At 44.1% G+C, this 18013-nt stretch overlaps 2 protein-coding genes across 2 annotated transcripts; one reads left to right on the forward strand and one right to left on the reverse strand.

Annotated features, from left to right (window-relative positions):
- Positions 1-2623: 2623 nt before the first annotated feature.
- LOC106821311 (fatty acyl-CoA reductase 1-like) lies at positions 2624-6113 on the reverse strand. The gene is made up of 5 exons (XM_014826063.1): positions 6090-6113; positions 5730-5905; positions 4293-4332; positions 3202-3310; positions 2624-2802 (listed from the first exon to the last, which is right to left on the reverse strand). The coding sequence occupies exons 1-5, from the start codon at positions 6111-6113 to the stop codon at positions 2624-2626; spliced, it is 528 nt and encodes a 175-aa protein (XP_014681549.1).
- A 204-nt stretch (positions 6114-6317) lies between these two features.
- On the forward strand, positions 6318-16340 carry LOC106821312 (fatty acyl-CoA reductase 1-like). Its single transcript, XM_014826064.1, has 10 exons — positions 6318-6339; positions 11774-11970; positions 12337-12512; positions 12736-12808; positions 13772-13878; positions 14249-14474; positions 14991-15180; positions 15479-15560; positions 15959-16048; positions 16334-16340. Exons 1-10 carry the CDS (start codon positions 6318-6320, stop codon positions 16338-16340), a joined length of 1170 nt encoding a protein of 389 aa, XP_014681550.1.
- The last annotated feature ends 1673 nt before the right edge of the window (positions 16341-18013 follow it).

Genomic DNA, 18013 nt, shown 5'->3' on the forward strand with positions numbered 1-18013 from the left:
ATAGATGGCGCCAGTGGGTTATAAATTCCGCCGCCACTCCCCCCGCCAGTAGGGATAAACATTGCATTTGTGAAGAGACGAGACCTTTTATGCCAATGTTGAAACTGCAAAATTTTTAGGTTATTTCATGCAGAATTTAGCACAGAAGAATTCACCTGGCATCAGCTTTGAGAGAAGCGAATTGTCATTTGCCATTTGGTCACTTTGGGGCTATGAATAAAGATTGGACGGTGAAATAATGCTGCCCCATTCAAAATAGTTCGGGATCGGAACCCCAGTTTTATGTTGAAACATTAAGTTAAGCCCCTCTGTTGTAGTGAGACCGCACTGTATTTCTGTTTTCTAGATAATTTCAGCATTATAGGTACTATATATACCCGTTGGTCTGCAGGAGATAGCTCTTCTTCCATCTCCTCTATTTGTTTCGTTGTCCAATGCCATTGTCTTACGGCGAAGTAGTGCAGCACAGTAACAAACTTGTTCAATTTACCGATGACCTTGGCCATACTGAATAATAAATACACGCACATATAAAGCTGATCTTAAAGGGAGGGGAACGTAGAACTTTATGGTGGAATTTTGTACTCATATCTCTTGATTTAACTGCTCAGCAACTAGAATCAAATAATACACAATTTATAGTAATACACGTTCTGGAGTTTCGATTCGTATTATGAATCGTACATGTGATCACTGTTTAATAATCATAACCCCAATCACCAGGTTTTTGTAATACAACAATTTGTAAATTGTATATAGGCCTATATATCTATATATCTATCTATATATATATATCACTGCGATTTATTTCAGCTATAGCCATGATCAGAAGACTATCAATAGAGCATAATAATGTCAACGTAAGTCACTATCGTAGCAACTACGTAATATAAAATAAGGAGAAATAGCATGCCTCGATTTCTTTCCTCGCAGTCTTGACACTTGGTCGAGTATGATCGCAGGCGCGTCATGGAACAGCCTCGACATGACGTGAAATAGAGAGCTGCGTATGGAAAGCAAGAGTGCAAATCAAATGGCGAGAAAACACAAGTATAGCGCCATATACGCATATGACTATAGTCTTGTATGAAAATTGATATTAATTGGTACCCAATTGTTATACTGAAATATGGAGTGTAAAAAAAAATATTGCATCGGCAAAATAAAAGGTCATTCTGTATACGATAAATGAGAGTTCGTGTCAAAGGCGCCATTAATCTCAGCGGCACTTGGGTCGTTTCAGTAAAATGGTCTTAAAAATTCAAATCGTATTTACTTCCAACGTATTAATGAGTGTGTGCTCTCTATCGCCCAATAGTTCCGCGCAAATGCCGTTCCAATATTTCTCTGTCCAGACAATCTACTGAACGCATGCCACTGGTGCAGAAACTCGCCGAAAACGACATATACAATCTGCCCTAGAAAGATAGAAACGTATCTTCCGCACACCATGCACGGTAACGCACACTACTACAAAGATAGCAACCATGGTAGACGTAGGCAATCTCACTAGATCCTTGACAGGGCTGAGTTGTGCATCATGGTATACCGATATTTTCTTCTAAATAAGCACTAGTATTCAACAATATTAACAAACAGTCAGTAAGAAAGCAAGGATGCATTGATGTATATTAAGCATTTAAATAATTGCATTCGCAAAACATAAACGAGATGTAATTATATATTATTAATAATCTTAAACGCATTCCATTGATATATTAATTAATCAATCTTTATGCTCATGTGCTTTGATAGACTATTTGTCTCTGAGCTATTTCCTATATCTAGTTATTAAATGCATGTATTTGCTTCCATACACAGCGCGTATCATATGTTATTATAGTTTACAATAATTGTTACGCACTAAACTCGCGCAGGTCATGCCGGTGGCACCCCCGGATCTGCTGCTGTGTAGATGGGAATCGTGAGGCGTGGGGCTCGCTGGTGCCAGCCACTAGCCGCGCTGCAATGTATGCAGTTCGACAGACCATCCACAGGCACATATCGATTCTTTAGTAGTATACCACACACTCACTCGTAAATACCCTTGCAAACCTGCAGTTACTTCTTTTATTATGTAAATTCATGTTGTGAATGGACAGCTTACTGACTTTAATGTTCATATTAATCCGCTCACCTCTCTTCCTCGCAACCTTCCTCCCTCCCTCTCCAACCTTCCTAGTCCCTCCTCCTCAATCCTCGGCTGCGCTTCTTCACACATCATCGCTCGCCGCGGCTCTCACAACCTCTCTCTCCCCTCCTCTCGTCTCTCTCGCCTCGTCTTGTCGTTTCCTCAACACAGCGCCATCATTTAGTTCCATAACTATTCTGGGCCGATTTTGCAGTATTTACCTTGTTGAATAATTTCATATAAATCATTGGTTGGTTTATTCATACACCTTGACAAGGGTATAAATCTAACTTCAACGATAGATATGCATAGAAGAGATAGAATTATGTTTATTCGAACTCGTCCTATTTGGAACAACGTAACGCAAAATGATAGACATCTAATGAGTCCGGCGGATGACCCTATCGATATCTAATCAACTACGCTCGTCGATGCCCTTAACCAAGATGAGAAGCTTCCGCTCAAGTGAGCCATCGACTCTATCCAGCCACTTTATAGGTCGTCCTTCCACGTGGAGGTCACCAGGTTGGCCTGACGATAGCTATCGGGAAGGTCACTCGCCTCGTCCGCCAACACGCATTCTGCCATGTGTTTTGTGTAGACGTAGGTGTTTGGTGCGTCGCAAAAGAGCTCTGGGGTACACGTTTCCGCTGCCGCGTCGTCGCATGTCCCTGCATGGAAAAGAAAATATCTATTGTATCAATTATACGAATGTGAGATGGTATGGTATGGCGATGGAATTATTGTGGAATAATCGCATTAACTAATGCATTGTGTATGTGCAATGCTAATATTGTAAATTGTGAGAAAATACCGCACCAGCCCAGCGCATACTACTACAACTGCCTCCAGCAGCAGGCGCACAGCAACAGCACAACAGCAGCAGCAGCAGCAGCAACAGCAACAGCAACAGCAGCAACAACAGCAGCAGCAACAACGACAACAAAACCACCAGCAGCAACAGCAGCAACATCAGTAGCAGCAGCAGCAGCAACAGCAGCAGCAGCAGCAGCAGCAGCGGGCAGCAGGCAGCAGAGAAGTACTAGTGCAAGCCATTAATAAGAGCTTACAGAACAGTGGCGATGACGTCATTATAGTCTCCCTTGAATTCGTAGAATTTCTGCTTACTATGACTTCAAGGCTTGGTCGACAAATGCTGTAGAAGTGTGAAGCGATGGCCTGCAATGTACGCGATCAATTATAACACATATTTGCATATTAATTTATTTGCACGATATATCATTATTATACATCATAAGGTAACAACCAAATACATACACCACTGTACAAGCAGTGACTATCACCCAGTGTGATATCTGGGATCAGTCGTCACTCACAGATATTTGTTTCGTTCAGTGCCGAGTCGATTGTTAATTAATGTCACTGTCACGGTTTTCTGGTAATAAATTTCTTCATTTTGAAATGAACCTAAATTCTATCTGAACAATTTTTTTGTTCTGGATTCAACGCTCTGATAATACCGTTTTTCTACTGACTTGTGATTTCCCTTAGGCAATAGCTCAACGATCACGGTTGGTCATACGGGATTTTATTAGCATCTTTAATCTATTATTATAATTATCTCAATTTGTGTATACTGATAAGAACATACACGAACGCGCACGACGCATCACACAAATACGCCGCGAGCCGCACACGCTGACACGTAGACGCACACGCAATCGCACACGCGAGCATGTATGTACCATACTATAACAGATATGCATAATATTATGTACACGCACGCACCACACACAGTCACACACACTTAAGCGAGGCTTATGTCGGGCTTGCGAGCCGACTCGGACAGGAAGCAACTGGATTTCGAGCAACTGGCAAGCGATCGGCAGCGATAGTTGCGTCCAGTTGCCCACTGTTCTATGCCGAAGCAACTAGTGGGGGCCCTGCAGTCGCAGTGAATTACAGCAGTTGCTCTCTAGTCGAGTCGGCTCGCAGCCCCGACATAAGCCCCTTTACATTACGTGAGTGTGCGCGGCGTGCGTGTGTGCGTGCGTATATGTGCATGTATGAGTGTGAGTGTGCGCGTATGTGTGCGCGTGCGCGTGTGTGTTTGCGCGCGCGCGTGTGTGTACGCGCGTGAAGCGTGTGCATGTGCGTATCGTACACCACTTCACATAAGTGGCACCCGAAATGTTCTTACCTGCAGGTGTTTGGCACTTTCTGGCAGAGCACCAGCATATCTTTAACAGCAATAACGTTGGTCGTTACTGCATTCCTAAATAATTAAAGAATTCATTAACGTGGAAATAGCATCGTATTGTTACATAGAACATGCATGTGCTGGAGGAAACAGTTCAATCAATGAATGTATCTGTCTGTAGTGGCCCTGTATAACTATTTATAATGCTTCACACGGTGAATGACGTTGTGATAATGTTAGTATATATTATATATATATATAATATTATATATCGGTATCAGGACAAATAACCCCCGGACAATCACCCCCCCCGACAATTACCCGCCAGACATTTACCCCCATGCCATCACACCCCGGAAAATTACCCCCGGACAATCACCCCCGGACAATTACCACCCGGAGCATTTACCCCCGCGACATTTACCCCCCGGACCAATCACCACCCGGACATTTACCCCCTGACATTTACCCCCGACAATTATCCCCGGACATTTACCCCTCGAGCAACTCACCCCCGGACAATTACCCTCCGACATTCCGCCCGCGGACCATTTACCCCCGGAACAATTTACCGCCCCGGACAATTACCCCCCAGACATTGGGATTACCCCCGGACATTTAAAGGAGGAGTTAGAGGACACGGAGAAGGTAGTGGAGGAGAAAGAATAGGAGGGGGAGAGGAAGGAGTAAGAAGAAGGTAAAGGAGGTGCAGTGGTGGTTGGGAGAGGAGGCAGAGAGAAGATGTAATGGAGGAAGGAAAAGAGGAGGAGGTAGAGGCGCCCTCCTCTCACTCCCCCTCCTCCACCTCGCTCACCTCTTCCTCGCCTCTTCCTCTTTCCTCCTCCTCCTCTCCTCCTCCTCCTCCTCTCCTCCTCCACCTTCTCCCCTCCTCACTCTTCCCACCCTCTTCCTCCCCGTACGCAGCTCATCTTCTCCTCCCTCCTCTCCTCTCTTCCTACACCTCCTCTCCTCCTCGCGCCTCTCCTCCCCACCTGGCCCCTCCGTCACCTCTCCTTCTCTACCTCCTCTCAATCATTCCACCCTCCTCTTCCCACCACCGCCCGCCCCCCCCTGCTCACCACCCCTACCCGTTCTCCCCTCCTCCTTCTCACCTTTGCTACCTCCTGTCCCTCCCTACCTCCTCCTCCTCCTCCTGACACTCCTACTCCTCTCTCCTCTGCCTCCTCCTTCTCCACGCTTCTCCCCTCCTTCTCCTCCTCCTTCACCTTCTCCCCCTCCTCCTCCCCACCACTTCTCCCCACTCCTCTCACTGCTCTCCTCCAGCCTCCTCTACTTCATGCATGGGGGTAAATCCGGGGTAATTGTCTTGGGGGTGATTGTGCCCGGGGGGTATTTGTCCTAGAACCATAATACCATACATATATATGATATAATATATATAGTATTGGGTACATCCCAGTAATACTAACTGAGTACCTGAGAGGCTCGATGAAGTTGATCGAAGCTGCGACGTGAAGAATGACGTTGATTTTGTCAGTTAGCAGCTCGTAGTCACTGTCGGACAGGCCGAGCCGTGGTTCACTCACATCTCCGCCGATGATGTGTAGTTTCTCAACGATATCAGGGTTTTCATTCTTTACAGCGTTAAACAGCTGCCAAATGTGAAACGACCCCGTTACGACCTATTTGAATGGCTATTGCATCTTCTGCTTACTCTAGTACACAAGACCAGTTTTTGTCATCATCTTAATCATATTTATAGTCTGTCACTATCATAATATTTCGTGAAGACGCTCGCTCAGTCAAACATTACAGGTATGAAAGCGCCAGTCTCACAACCTGCAGCATAAACTCATTCATAGATCAATATCTACAACTCTCGAAAATTATAAGACTGATAGTAAGCAATCTGAACCAGTAAACATAGTATCTGTGCGACACTAAAAACTTTTTGTTTGAACAAAGAGTTTTTACAGATAATAAATATATTCGCCATATTTAAGCGGCTGCGAATCATATAGATCTTAATTTCTATTATGGATTCAATGAATTAATACCTGTTAGATGGCTGTATTAAACAGTTCGAGTAGCAAACTGATCTTCTCAAATACATGCGTTTATCGATCAAGCTAATTCAAAATTACCACATGCAAGATATCATTGTTTTAACAAGCAGCGATGGCGTACGGCGATACTGGGGAGGGTTGCATCACCATTAGCATCATCGGTACACCGACACCCTCCGTACTAGCGCTACTCACATCAGACTCGAGAACTTTCTGCAGTCGTTCCTCTGGCGTCTTATCGCGCTTTGGTCGCATCAGAAGGTAGAGTCCTCCGACGTCGGGGCAGGTTCTCAGCAGCTTCTCTATTACGCATTTCCCAATGAAGCCCGATCCACCGGTGATGAACACGTTCTTACCGGCGTAGAATTGCGCGATCGACGGACGCATTTCACCTGCCATGACGACTGAGTCTATGCTGTAATATGTGTCGCAGGGACAAGTGATCGGTTGTTCACAGCGCGAGTTTTTGACGGACCCGCGACGGTCGCGCCCAGTGTTTTTATTAGACACTAATTTTTTGGATAAAAAGATCACTGTTCGTTTCGCGCAAGCTCGGTAAGCCGCTGTGCACACTATGCCTATTCCTTTAAGACACTATATAGATATTATAATATACGTAGATGGGTAGGTTTCTATATTGCGGGAATTGTGCTCATTCGACAACGGCTCGCACAGCTGGTCAATCAATGGGACGAACTTGCATCCAGCGCTCTTTTTTTGTCGCGAATAAAGACCTTTTCGCATTTATATAGCTTAGTGGGTCGCATCGTGCGTGTACATTACGCCCGACTCGCTGTTTGCCGACGTAATCAGAAATCACGATTCGTCCCCTGCCAGTAAGCGTTGAGCCAGGATGGACCATGCGTGGATGATTCGACAGGTGTGTATAGTGACCTCAAAACGACGTGTTTGACTAATACTAGTCGTGTTATCTAAGTAAACGCAGGTATGTATTGGATTAGGCGCATATAGGATGTAGGAAAACTGGCCACAATGTCATTGGTATCCAGAAAACAGACCGTAGGCAGATTGGTCACACGGCAATTTACTTATAAATAGGTCACCTTTAAAACGGATGCAAATAACCAAACAATTAAGTTAATGCGGGGGTTAAAGATATATAATTTTAGAAATTTTATATCAAATAATTCCCTCTCCTCTCTTCCCTCCTGATCCAACACCATTCCGTTGCGTCTTGCAGTAAATTTAGTTTTAGTGGTTACTCTGTTGTATTCGAATATAGGGGTACATGACAGTTGTGTCTGAGCGTTAACCGGCGCACCTGTATTTGACTCCATATTGTACCGTTTACCAATTTTTGGAGCGGATTTTCTCTCCGATTCAGAACTCTGATCTTTTTATATAGTAGATCAAATTTGGTACCTATACACATTCGGTTTGCATTTTAAATCATGCAAATATTGATATCGCAGTAAGGCGAGGGAAAGACTTCTGGGGTTCGTTATCAATAACAAAAATCTTCAAACTCTTCAGAAAAACAAAGGTCTTCACATTAGTCTTCACGTTAACTTTTTCTTTCAGATCGGATCTTTATACAGTGCCTATAAAAAACTCGCAACTTTACCATGTTTCCGGCAACTGTCTATGAGAAAATTGTGTTGAATGTTGGTGTGTAGTAATGTGTTGTGTGAGAAAAATGTTAATGTAGTCGGGAAACCACAACTACACAGGTGAATGCACTAGATTCATAGTAAAGCTGTAAAAACTCAAGAATGACACAAAAAAAGTCAGAAATAACGCACAATAATATTTGATCAATGTAATCAATATTTCAATCAAAAGGTTCTCTTTCGGGACCAATTCAAACATTGCCGTTTCTAACACAAATCCCTATAGCCGCACAACCATACTCGATCGGTTAGATCATGCTGTCTACTCTCTACTCTGTTTCTCTCCTCCCTGAAATCGACACGCGCTCTCACCTTTATATGTGAGCTCCCCGAACAGATCGTCTCTGCTTCTTTCACGTGACGTAGTTTTTCCACCGCATCATCACCGAATTCGGTACCAAACGAGCAAGTACATCTTTCTCGCATCTGCGCAGTTTGTCTAAAGTAACAGAATACACTTGGCCTGTGGTTATTCTTGACCAGATGAGAGCCAAGCATTGCTACTATCATATGCAGCTACATTTATGTGAACTACATGCTTACATTAAGATTAACATTAAGACAAATTTTGTTTCTTTCTGGCTGATATACCTGCAGCGTTATAGAAACCTAAACGCCTAGTCAAGTTCATTATTTATTTCAGCACTGCTTACGATAACAGCTGGCATTTATCATCGGATTTGATATCGACTTTGACTTTTGTCTGGGTGGAAAATGTGTGAAAAAGAATCTTGAAATAGAATGTACACTTGACTTTTGCGCACGTGAACGATGGCCAGACATGACGCAAAATCTTAAATAAATACGTACCTGCATTATCGATATAGATACAACCCAGTGGTGAATAATGAGATTATTCACGTCTGATAATGCGCGTCATCGCCTGCGTGCGTGCGTGCGTGCGAGCGTGCGTGCGTGCGTGCAGGCGTGCGTGCGTGCGTGCAGGCGAGCGTTGGCCTATGCGCGTGTGTGTGCTCAAACACACACATCACTCATTGCACATCACATCACATCACGGCATTGTTTAAGTCGCGTTCATTATTCAATGTGTAGGGGTGACCACCGCTGGGATGAGGGTGACAGCAAGACTCTTTCTAGGAATTGTGAAAAAGCTGCAAAAGGGTTGTAACCTGCTTTGCCACTCAATTACATAATTTAACCTATGCATCAGGTGACGTTTTGTAGCCGCGCGGCCATGTAAAAAAATTAACATTGTTAGTCCAACAAAGGGGGGTAGCTAGCCACCCAATCCACTCACCCCTCTAAATTCGCCACTGATGTAGTAAGCTTGTGAGTGACTGACTGACTCTCTCTCTCTCTCTCTCTCTCTCTCTCTCTCGCCCCCTCTCGATCTCTCTCTCTCTTTCTCTTTCTCTTTCTCTCTCTCTCTCTCTCTCTCTCTCTCTCTCTCTTTCTCTCTCTCTCGCCCCCTCTCTCTCTCTGCAATAAAAAAATGTTTGGTGAAATGATGTGTACGCAACTGCGTATCTGCACACAGCACCCCTGCTGTGATTCGGTTGCTGGTACGAAGGAGGACATCTGGAGGCGAGAGCAGGTAGAGTGCAAGGAGAGAGTAAAAAGTGAGTTGTTCAATGGGAGAGGAATAACGGTGTCTAAGGTCACATTATTTACTATAAATAGACGTGGGCTCGATTTTTTACGCTAGTCCGTGACTTCATGCTCGCGATCTTCTCGTCATTATTTATTTTGTGATATCCTGTGTTCTTGTTTTTGTTTTTGTGGTTATTGATATTATAATGCAATTGGGATCTATCCCAAATTGAAAATTGATCAATTCCAAATTGAATTTATTCCTAATTGGAATTAAATTAAAATCTCTGTTATAGTCTGTTATATATCAGTATAGTTAACTAGTCTTCATAGCCTCCCCCCCCCCCATTTACCTACGTCTCTCTTGATTCTCTTCTTCCTCTATTAAACAACTCACATTTTACTCTCTAACCCTTGCTCGATCGCGAGAGAGAGAGTGAAAGGGAGAGTACGAGAGAGAGAGAGAGAGAGAGAGAGAGAGAGAGAGAGAGAGAGAGAGAGAGAGAGAGAGAGAAGGGGGGGGTGATACACGATGCACGTATGATATTCGATCACTCATGCACGTATTCGCGTACAATTCGACCCGCTAACGTCTTGGTAAACTTTATAGTAGTTGCTGCTTGCTCGGGATGAAAGTGTAGCCCGTGCGCAATGCTTCCCGCCCGCGAAATTATTTTTCCCACGCGAGTTCCGGATACACCATAGATAATGTTTTGTAGGATGTGTTTGTATATAAGCGTGTGAGTCGGTTTAAAGTTAGTGTTAAGGTTAGGGTGGGTTAGGTTTAGGGTTAGGGTTAGGGTTATGTACAAGGTGACATTTGTTTCATTGTTCATTGTTGCTTCGAGGAAGTCGAGTGAATGGAGTGCGCTAAATGGCTGTATTTCGGAACTCGCGTGGGAAAAAAAATTGTGCTTCCCGCCCCCCTTGCCACAGTCACATCACCAACACCCACCTCCCCGGCTCGCCCCATTCACATCACACCCACCTCTTCGGCGCCCCCGCTACATTTTTATCCCCCAACCAACCAACCTCCTGCCCGTGACGTACCACGCAATCTTCCACCACATTCACATAACCAACCAACCAACCTCCTGCCCGTGACGTACCACGCAATCTTCAACGTGAAACCGCTTCGCAGACGCCGCTGCTCCCGCAGGAACGCGCTAGCCAATATTGTCGTAATCGTGCTAGATCCCAGCTGGCCACGTTCAAAGTGCATATCCTACTATGTGATGTGATTCCTGCTATGTGAGCATCCCAGCATCCGCTGCGTGTGACATCCCACGCGCGGCCAAGTGCCAGGCGCCCGTGTCGGCGCCAGGCACCTCGCGCAATTTACTAGTGATTGCCGTACGAATAAACTCCTATATATATATATATATATATATATATATATATATATATATATTATTATATCTATATATAGATGTGGGGTTCGGGCATATGTAGAGGGTTGAAGTTGCAAGTAGGCTCGAAGTTAAGCATAGAAATAGAAACAGCGTAATTAATTGGTGATTGGCTTATGGATAGGGCTGGCTCAAGAGTGGGAGAGAGATGAGAGAGAGAGAGGGGGGGGGAGAGAAGGCGCGCTCGAGAAAGAGAGAGACAAAGAGAGTGCGCGCGAGAGAGAGAGAGCGCGCGAGAGGCAGGGGAGAGAGAGAGTGGGAGAATGATGACAGAGAGAGAGAGAGAGGGGGGAAGGGAAATGAGAGAGCGAGAGAGAGCGAGAGAGAGAGAGAGAGAGAGAGAGAGGGTGAAAGAGAGAGATAGAGCGAGAGAGAGCGAGAGAGAGAGAGAGAGAGAGAGAGAGAATATATATATATATATGGCAATTGCGTGTGAGTACGCGAGTCAGTGCACAACGAAGCAAGTCAGCAACTCGGTGACAGACACATATCTTGTCAAACCCGCCACGCCATACAGTAATCTAATAAAACCGTCTGCGCTAGGGCCACCTTCTGGCGGGACATCGTGCGGACCAAGGTGCGCGTGCCGATATCTGCTTAATGCTAACCAGTACGCTACGTTAGTCACGATTCTCCCAAGACGTCGTGATCCAAGGCAGCTTAGACAAACACGCGGGTGTAGGGTGCACACAGCGGACAGCTACTGAACTTGCGCGAAACAGACTTAAACTTTTCATTAAAAAAATAATGTCTAATAAAAGCACTGTGCGCGACCGTCGCGGGTCAGTCATACTCGCGCTGTCAACAACCGATCGCTGGTCTCTGCAACACATATTGCAGCATAGACTCAGTCGTCATGGCAGGTAAAATGCGTCCGTCGATCGCGCAATTCTACGCCGGTAAGAACGTGTTTATCACCGGTGGATCGGGCTTCATTGGGAAATGCGTAATAGAGAAGCTGCTGAGAACCTGCCCCAACGTCGGAGGACTCTACCTTCTGATGCGACCGAAGCGCGATAAGACGCCAGAGGAACGACTGCAGAAAGTTCTCGAGTCTGATGTGAGTAGCGCTAGTACGGAAGGTGTCGGTGTACCGATGATGCTAATGGTGATGCAACCCTCCCCAGTATCGCCGTACGCCATCGCTGCTCGAAATAGTAATGCTATGTTAAAGTTAGAAGAGTGAGAGGGAGAGAGCAAGAGAGAGCAAGAGATGGCAAGAGAGAACAAAAGAGAAGGAAAGAGAGAGAGAGAGAGAGAGCGAGAGAGCGAGAGAGGAGGGAGAGAGAAGGAAAAAGAAAAAGAGAGAGAATTAGGAATGAGAGCGAGAGAAGCGGGAGAGAGAATGGGAAAGAGGGAGAGGGGCAGAGGGAGCGATGTAACTGGGCAAGAAACGGTTAGTTGAAAAACGTCTATTATTTTGCAGCTGTTTAACGCTGTAAAGAATGAAACCCCCGATAGCATCGAAAAGCTGCACATCATCATCGGCGATGTCATTGAACCACAGCTCGGCATGTCCGACAGTGACTACGAGCTGCTAACTGACAAAATCAACGTCATTCTTCACGTCGCAGCTTCGATCAACTTCACCGAGCCTCTCAGGTACTCAGTTAGTAATACTGGGATGTTATCCAATATTATATATATATATATAATATATACGTAACATATCACAACGTCATTCACCGTGTGAAGCATATAAACTAGTTATACAGTGCCACTACAGACAGATACATTCATTGAACTGTTTCCTCCAGCACATGCATGTGCTTCTATGTAACATACGATGCTATTTCCACGTTAATGAATTCTTTAATTATTTTAGGAATGCAGTAACGACCAACGTTATTGCTGTTAAAGATATGCTGGTGCTCTGCAGAAAGTGCAAACACCTGCAGGTAAGGAACATTTCGGGTGCCACTTATGTGAAGTGGTGTACGATACGCACATGCACACGCTCACGCGCGTACACACACGCGCGCGCGCAAACACACACGCGCACGCGCACACATACGCGCACACTCACACTCATACATGCACATATACGCACGCACACACGCACGCGCGCACACTCACGTAATGTAAAGGGGGCTTATGTCGGGCTTGAGAGCCGACTCGACTGGAAGCAACTGGCTGCAATTCACTGCGACTGCAGGGCCGCCACTAGTTGCTCGGCATAGAACAGTGGGCAACTGGACGCAACTAGTCGCTGCCGATCGCTTCCAGTTGCTCGAAATCCAGTTGCTTCCAGTCGAGTCGGCTCGCAAGCCCGACATAAGCCCCCCTTAAGTGTGTGTGTGTGTGGTGCGTGCGTGTGCATAATATTATGCATATCTGTATAATATATGCATAGTGCATATCTGTATAATAATGCGTCTACGTGTCAGCGTGTGCGCTCGCGGCGTATTTGTGTATGGCGTCGTGCGCGTCGTGTGTGTTCTTATCAGGATACACAAATTGAGATAATTATATAGATTAAAGATGTAATGAAATCGCGTATGACCAACCCGTGATCGTTGAGCTATTGCCTAAGGAAAATCACAAGTCAGTAGAAGGTGGTAATTATCAAAGCGTTTCTGAATCCAGAACAACAAAAAATTGTTTATGATAGAATTTAGTGTCATTTCGAATGAAGAAATTTATTACCAGAAAACCGTGACAGTGACAAATTAACATCGACTCGGCACTGAACGAAACAAGATCTCTGATGAGTGACGACTGATCCCCAGATATCACTGGTGATAGTCACTGCTTGTACAGTGGTGTATGTATTGTTACCTTATACGATTGTATAATAATGATATATCGTGCAAAATAAATTAATATGCATATATGTGTTATAATTGATCGGTACATTGCAGGCCATCGTTCACACTTCTACAGCATTTGTGCGGCCAAACCTTGAAGTCATAGAAGAGAAATTCTACGAATTCAAGGGAGACTACAATGACGTCATCGCCACTGTTATGTAAGCCCTTATAATGGCTTGGCACTAGTACTTCTGCTGCTGCTGCTGCTGCTGCTGCTGATGTTGCTGCTGCTGCTGCTGCTGCTGCTGCTGCTGATGTTGCTGCTGTTGCTGCTGTTGTTTTTGTTGTCGTTGTTGCTGCTGCTGCTGTTGCTGTTGCTGCTGCTGTTGCTGCTGTTGCTGTGGCTGCTGCTGCTGAAGGCAGTTGAGTAGTATGCACTGGACTGGTGGGTATTTTCTCACAATTTACAATATCAGCATGCACATACAACAATGCGTTAGTTAATGGATATTCCACAATAATTCCATCGCATATCATACATCTCACATTCGTATAATTGATAACAATGATATTTTCTATTCCATGCAGGGATGGCGACGACGCGGCAGCGGAACGTATAACCCCAGAGCTTCTTGGCGACGCACCAAACACCTACGTCTACACAAAACACATGGCAGAATGCGTGTTGGCGGACGAGGCGAGTGACCTTCCGATAGCTATCGTCAGGCCAACCTTGGTGACCTCCACGTGGAAGGACGATCCTATAAGTGGCTGGATAGAGTCGATGGCTCACTTGAGCGGAGTCCTCATCTTGGTAAGGGGCATCGACTAGCGTAGTTGGATTAGATATCGATAGGGTCATCCGCCGGACTCATTAGATGTCTATCAATTTTGCGTTACGTTTTTCCAAATAAGGACGAGTTCGAGTAAACATATCTATCTCTTTCTATGCATATCTATCGTTGAAGTTAGATTTATACGTTGGCAACGTGTATGAATAAACCAACCAATGATTTAATGAAATTATTCAACAAGGAAATACTACATATCGTGCCTAGAAATAGGTTATGGAACTAAATGATGGGTGTGTTGAGGAAAGGACAAGAGAGGGAGAGAGAGAGAGAGAAAGAGAGAGAGAGAGAGAGAGGTGTGAGAGCGCGCGAGCGATGGAGGAGTGAGGAAGGCAGGGAGGATTGAGGGAGGGAGGGACTAGAAAGGTTGGGAGGGAGGGAGGAAGGTTGGGAGGAAGAGAGTAAGGGATAGATACGAAATGAAAGTCAGTAAGTGTCCATCACAACATGAAATTTACTCAATAAAGAAATAACTTCAGACTGCCAAGGGTTACTTACGAGTGAAGTTGGTGGATGTAACTAAAGAGATCGACATGGTGCCGGTGGATGTTGTGTCGAACTGCATCATTGCAGCGGGCTGGAGGCTGGGCACCAGCGAGCCCACCCTCACGATTCCCATCTACAACAGCAGCAGCACGGGGTGCCACCGGATGACCTGGACCGAGTTTAGTGCGTAACAATTATTGTAAACATAATAACCATATGATACGCGCTGTGTAATGTAAGCAACATACATGCATTTAATAACATAGATATAGGAAATAGTTCAGAGAACAAATAGTCTTCAAGCCATGAAGCCATAAAGATTATTAATTAATATATCAATGAATGGTTTAAAGATTATTAATTAATATATAATTACATCTGTTTATTTTTCGAATGCAATTATTTAATGCTTATATACATCAATGCATCCTTTGTTCTTACTGACTGTTTGTTAATAATTGTTAATACTGTGCTTATTTAGAAGGAATATCGTTATACCATATGCAAACTCAGCCCTTCAAGGATCTAGTGAGATTGCCCTACGTCTACATGGTGCTATCTTTGTAAGTAGTGTGCGTGCGTGCATGTGTGCGGAAAGATTACGTTTCTATCTTTCTAGAGAGATTTATTATGTCTTTCTGCGAGTTTGTGCACAGTGGCATGCGTTCGGTAGATTGTCTGCTACAAGAGAATATTGGAACGGCATTTGCGCGGAACTATTGGGCGATAGAGAGCACACACTCATTAATACGTTGGAAGTAAATACGATTTGAGTTTTTACGACCATTTTATTGAAACGACCCAAGTGCCGCTGAGATTATTTTTCACACTCCATATTTCAGTATAACAATTGGGTACCAATTAATATCTATTTTCATACAAGACTATAGTCATAAGCGTATATGGCGCTATACTTGTGTTTTCTCGCCATTTGATTTGCACTCTTGCTTTCCATACGCAGCTCTCTATTTCAGGTCATGTCGAGGCTGTTCCATGATGCGCCTGCGATCATACTCGACCAAGTGTCAAGACTGCGAGGAAAGAAATCGAGGCATGCTATTTCTGCTTATTTTACATTACGTAGTTACCACGATAGTGACTTACGTTTACATTATTATGCGCTATTGATAGTCTTTTGATCATGGCTATAGCTGAAATAAATCGCAGTGATATATATATATATATATAGGCCTATATACAATTTACAAATTGTTGTATTACAAAAACCTGGTGATTGGGGTTATCATTATTAAACAGTGATCACATGTACGATTCATGATACCAATCGAAACTCCAGAACGTGTATTACTATAAATTTGATATTATTTGATTCTAGTTGCTGAACAGTTAAATCAAGAGATATGAGTACAAAATTTCACCACAAAGTTCTACGTTCCCCTCCCTTTTAGATCAGCTTTATATGTGCGTGTATTTATTATTCAGTATGACCAAGGTCATCGGTAAATTGAACAAGTTTGTTACCGTGCTGCACTACTTCGCCGTAAGAGAATGGCATTGGACAACGAAACAAATAGAGGAGATGGAAGAAGAGCTATCTCCTGCAGACCAACGGGTATATATAGTACCTATAATGCTGAAATTTTCTAGAAAACAGAAATACAGTGCGGTCTCACTATAACAGAAGGGCTTAACTTAATGTTTCAACATAAAACTGGGGTTCCGATTCCGAACTATTTTGAATGGGTCAGCATTATTTCACCGTCAATTCTTTATTCATAGCCCCAAAGTGACCAAATGGCAAATGGCAATTCGCTTCTTTCATAGCTGAAGCCTTTCTTGTGTGCTTAATTTTGCATGAAACAACCTAAAAATTTTGCAGTTTCAACATTGGCATAAATGGTCTCTTCTCTTCTCATATACTAAACGCAATGTTTATCCCTACTGGCGGCGGGATTTATAGCCCACTGGCGCCATCTATCTTAACATAAGTATATAATGTAAGTTAAACATCGTCGTTCTGCGCCGCAGCTCTACCCTGTGTTACCACGCGGGATCATTTGGAACGCGTACATGATTCAGTTCATTGAGGGGATTCGGAGACACATCCTGAAAGAGTCACAGGCCGATATACCAGCAGCAAGATCACGCGTGAAGTGGTAAGAGCCAGCGATAGATATCGATAACAGGATTATCAGATGACGTAAAAGTTTTGAAACACTCGTGTATGTTCTTATACATCAACACAAAATAGTTGTGGATCATTAGCTGGTTGTTGCCACGAAGCTACTGCTCAAATCGGTAGAATCGTGAAACAATTGGAAACTAAATAGTCTTCTTTTAGTACGGGTATCTTTATTTCGTGCGTAGGTTTAGATACTTGAATTATATCAAGAGCTCATAATAGAGAGCTCATAATATAATCTCTATTATTAGCTCTTGAGTCATATGACTATGTCCTACACGGCACACTTCTGCGTGGTGGGTGCCAGTGCGCGCGTGCGCTGCATGGCCGTGCCTGGTGGTGTGATGTCGCTGTTGGTGTTGTGATACCGCACACAGTATCATATGTACAGATAGGTGATATCGTTGTTCGTATCGCATGGAGTGTGTATGACAATTACGGTGATGATCTTATGTGTATTTAAATTGCCGTATTAATGTTCAACAGGTTCCAGAACGCAAACATCATCATGCAGGCGGTGCTGATCGCAGGGTTATCTGGCTTAGGATACTGGGCCGCTAAAGCTATTTGTTTTGCGTAGGGGACCTCTCCACTACTCACCGGTACACGTTATTAGTAAGCATGCTCTCGTTATCGCTTCAATAAGCATATTTCTCGGATGTCATAAGTAAGCATATCCCTGCTATCATAAGTAAGCGATTATCTTGCTGGCCTGTGTACAGAGTGTGAAGCATATTCGACCTGTCATAAGTAAGCATATCCCTGCTGTTATGAGTAAGCATATCCCTGCTGTCATTAATAAGAATATGGTGGATGTCGTAAGTAAGAGATCTATGCTGTGCATTACGCAGGCATTTTTGCTGACTATCAATG

This window comes from Priapulus caudatus, unplaced genomic scaffold (genome assembly GCF_000485595.1).
Source record: "Priapulus caudatus unplaced genomic scaffold, Priapulus_caudatus-5.0.1 Scaffold68, whole genome shotgun sequence".
In the NCBI taxonomy this organism is placed as follows: Eukaryota; Metazoa; Priapulida; class Priapulimorpha; order Priapulimorphida; family Priapulidae; genus Priapulus; species Priapulus caudatus.

Coding starts and splice junctions, on each gene's coding strand:
- LOC106821311 (XM_014826063.1), bottom strand. CDS start 6,113: ATGAATGAGTTTATGCTGCAGGTT. Junction 5,906..6,089: donor ATGAGTTTATGCTGCAGGTT/GTGAGACTGGCG, acceptor CACATTTGGCAG/CTGTTTAACGCTGTAAAGAA. Junction 3,311..4,292: donor AAAGTGCCAAACACCTGCAG/GTAAGAACATTT, acceptor CGTACATTGCAG/GCCATCGCTTCACACTTCTA.
- LOC106821312 (XM_014826064.1), top strand. CDS start 6,318: ATGGCTGTATTAAACAGTTCGA. Junction 12,513..12,735: donor AACTTCACCGAGCCTCTCAG/GTACTCAGTTAG, acceptor TAATTATTTTAG/GAATGCAGTAACGACCAACG. Junction 15,181..15,478: donor GATGACCTGGACCGAGTTTA/GTGCGTAACAAT, acceptor GTGCTTATTTAG/AAGGAATATCGTTATACCAT.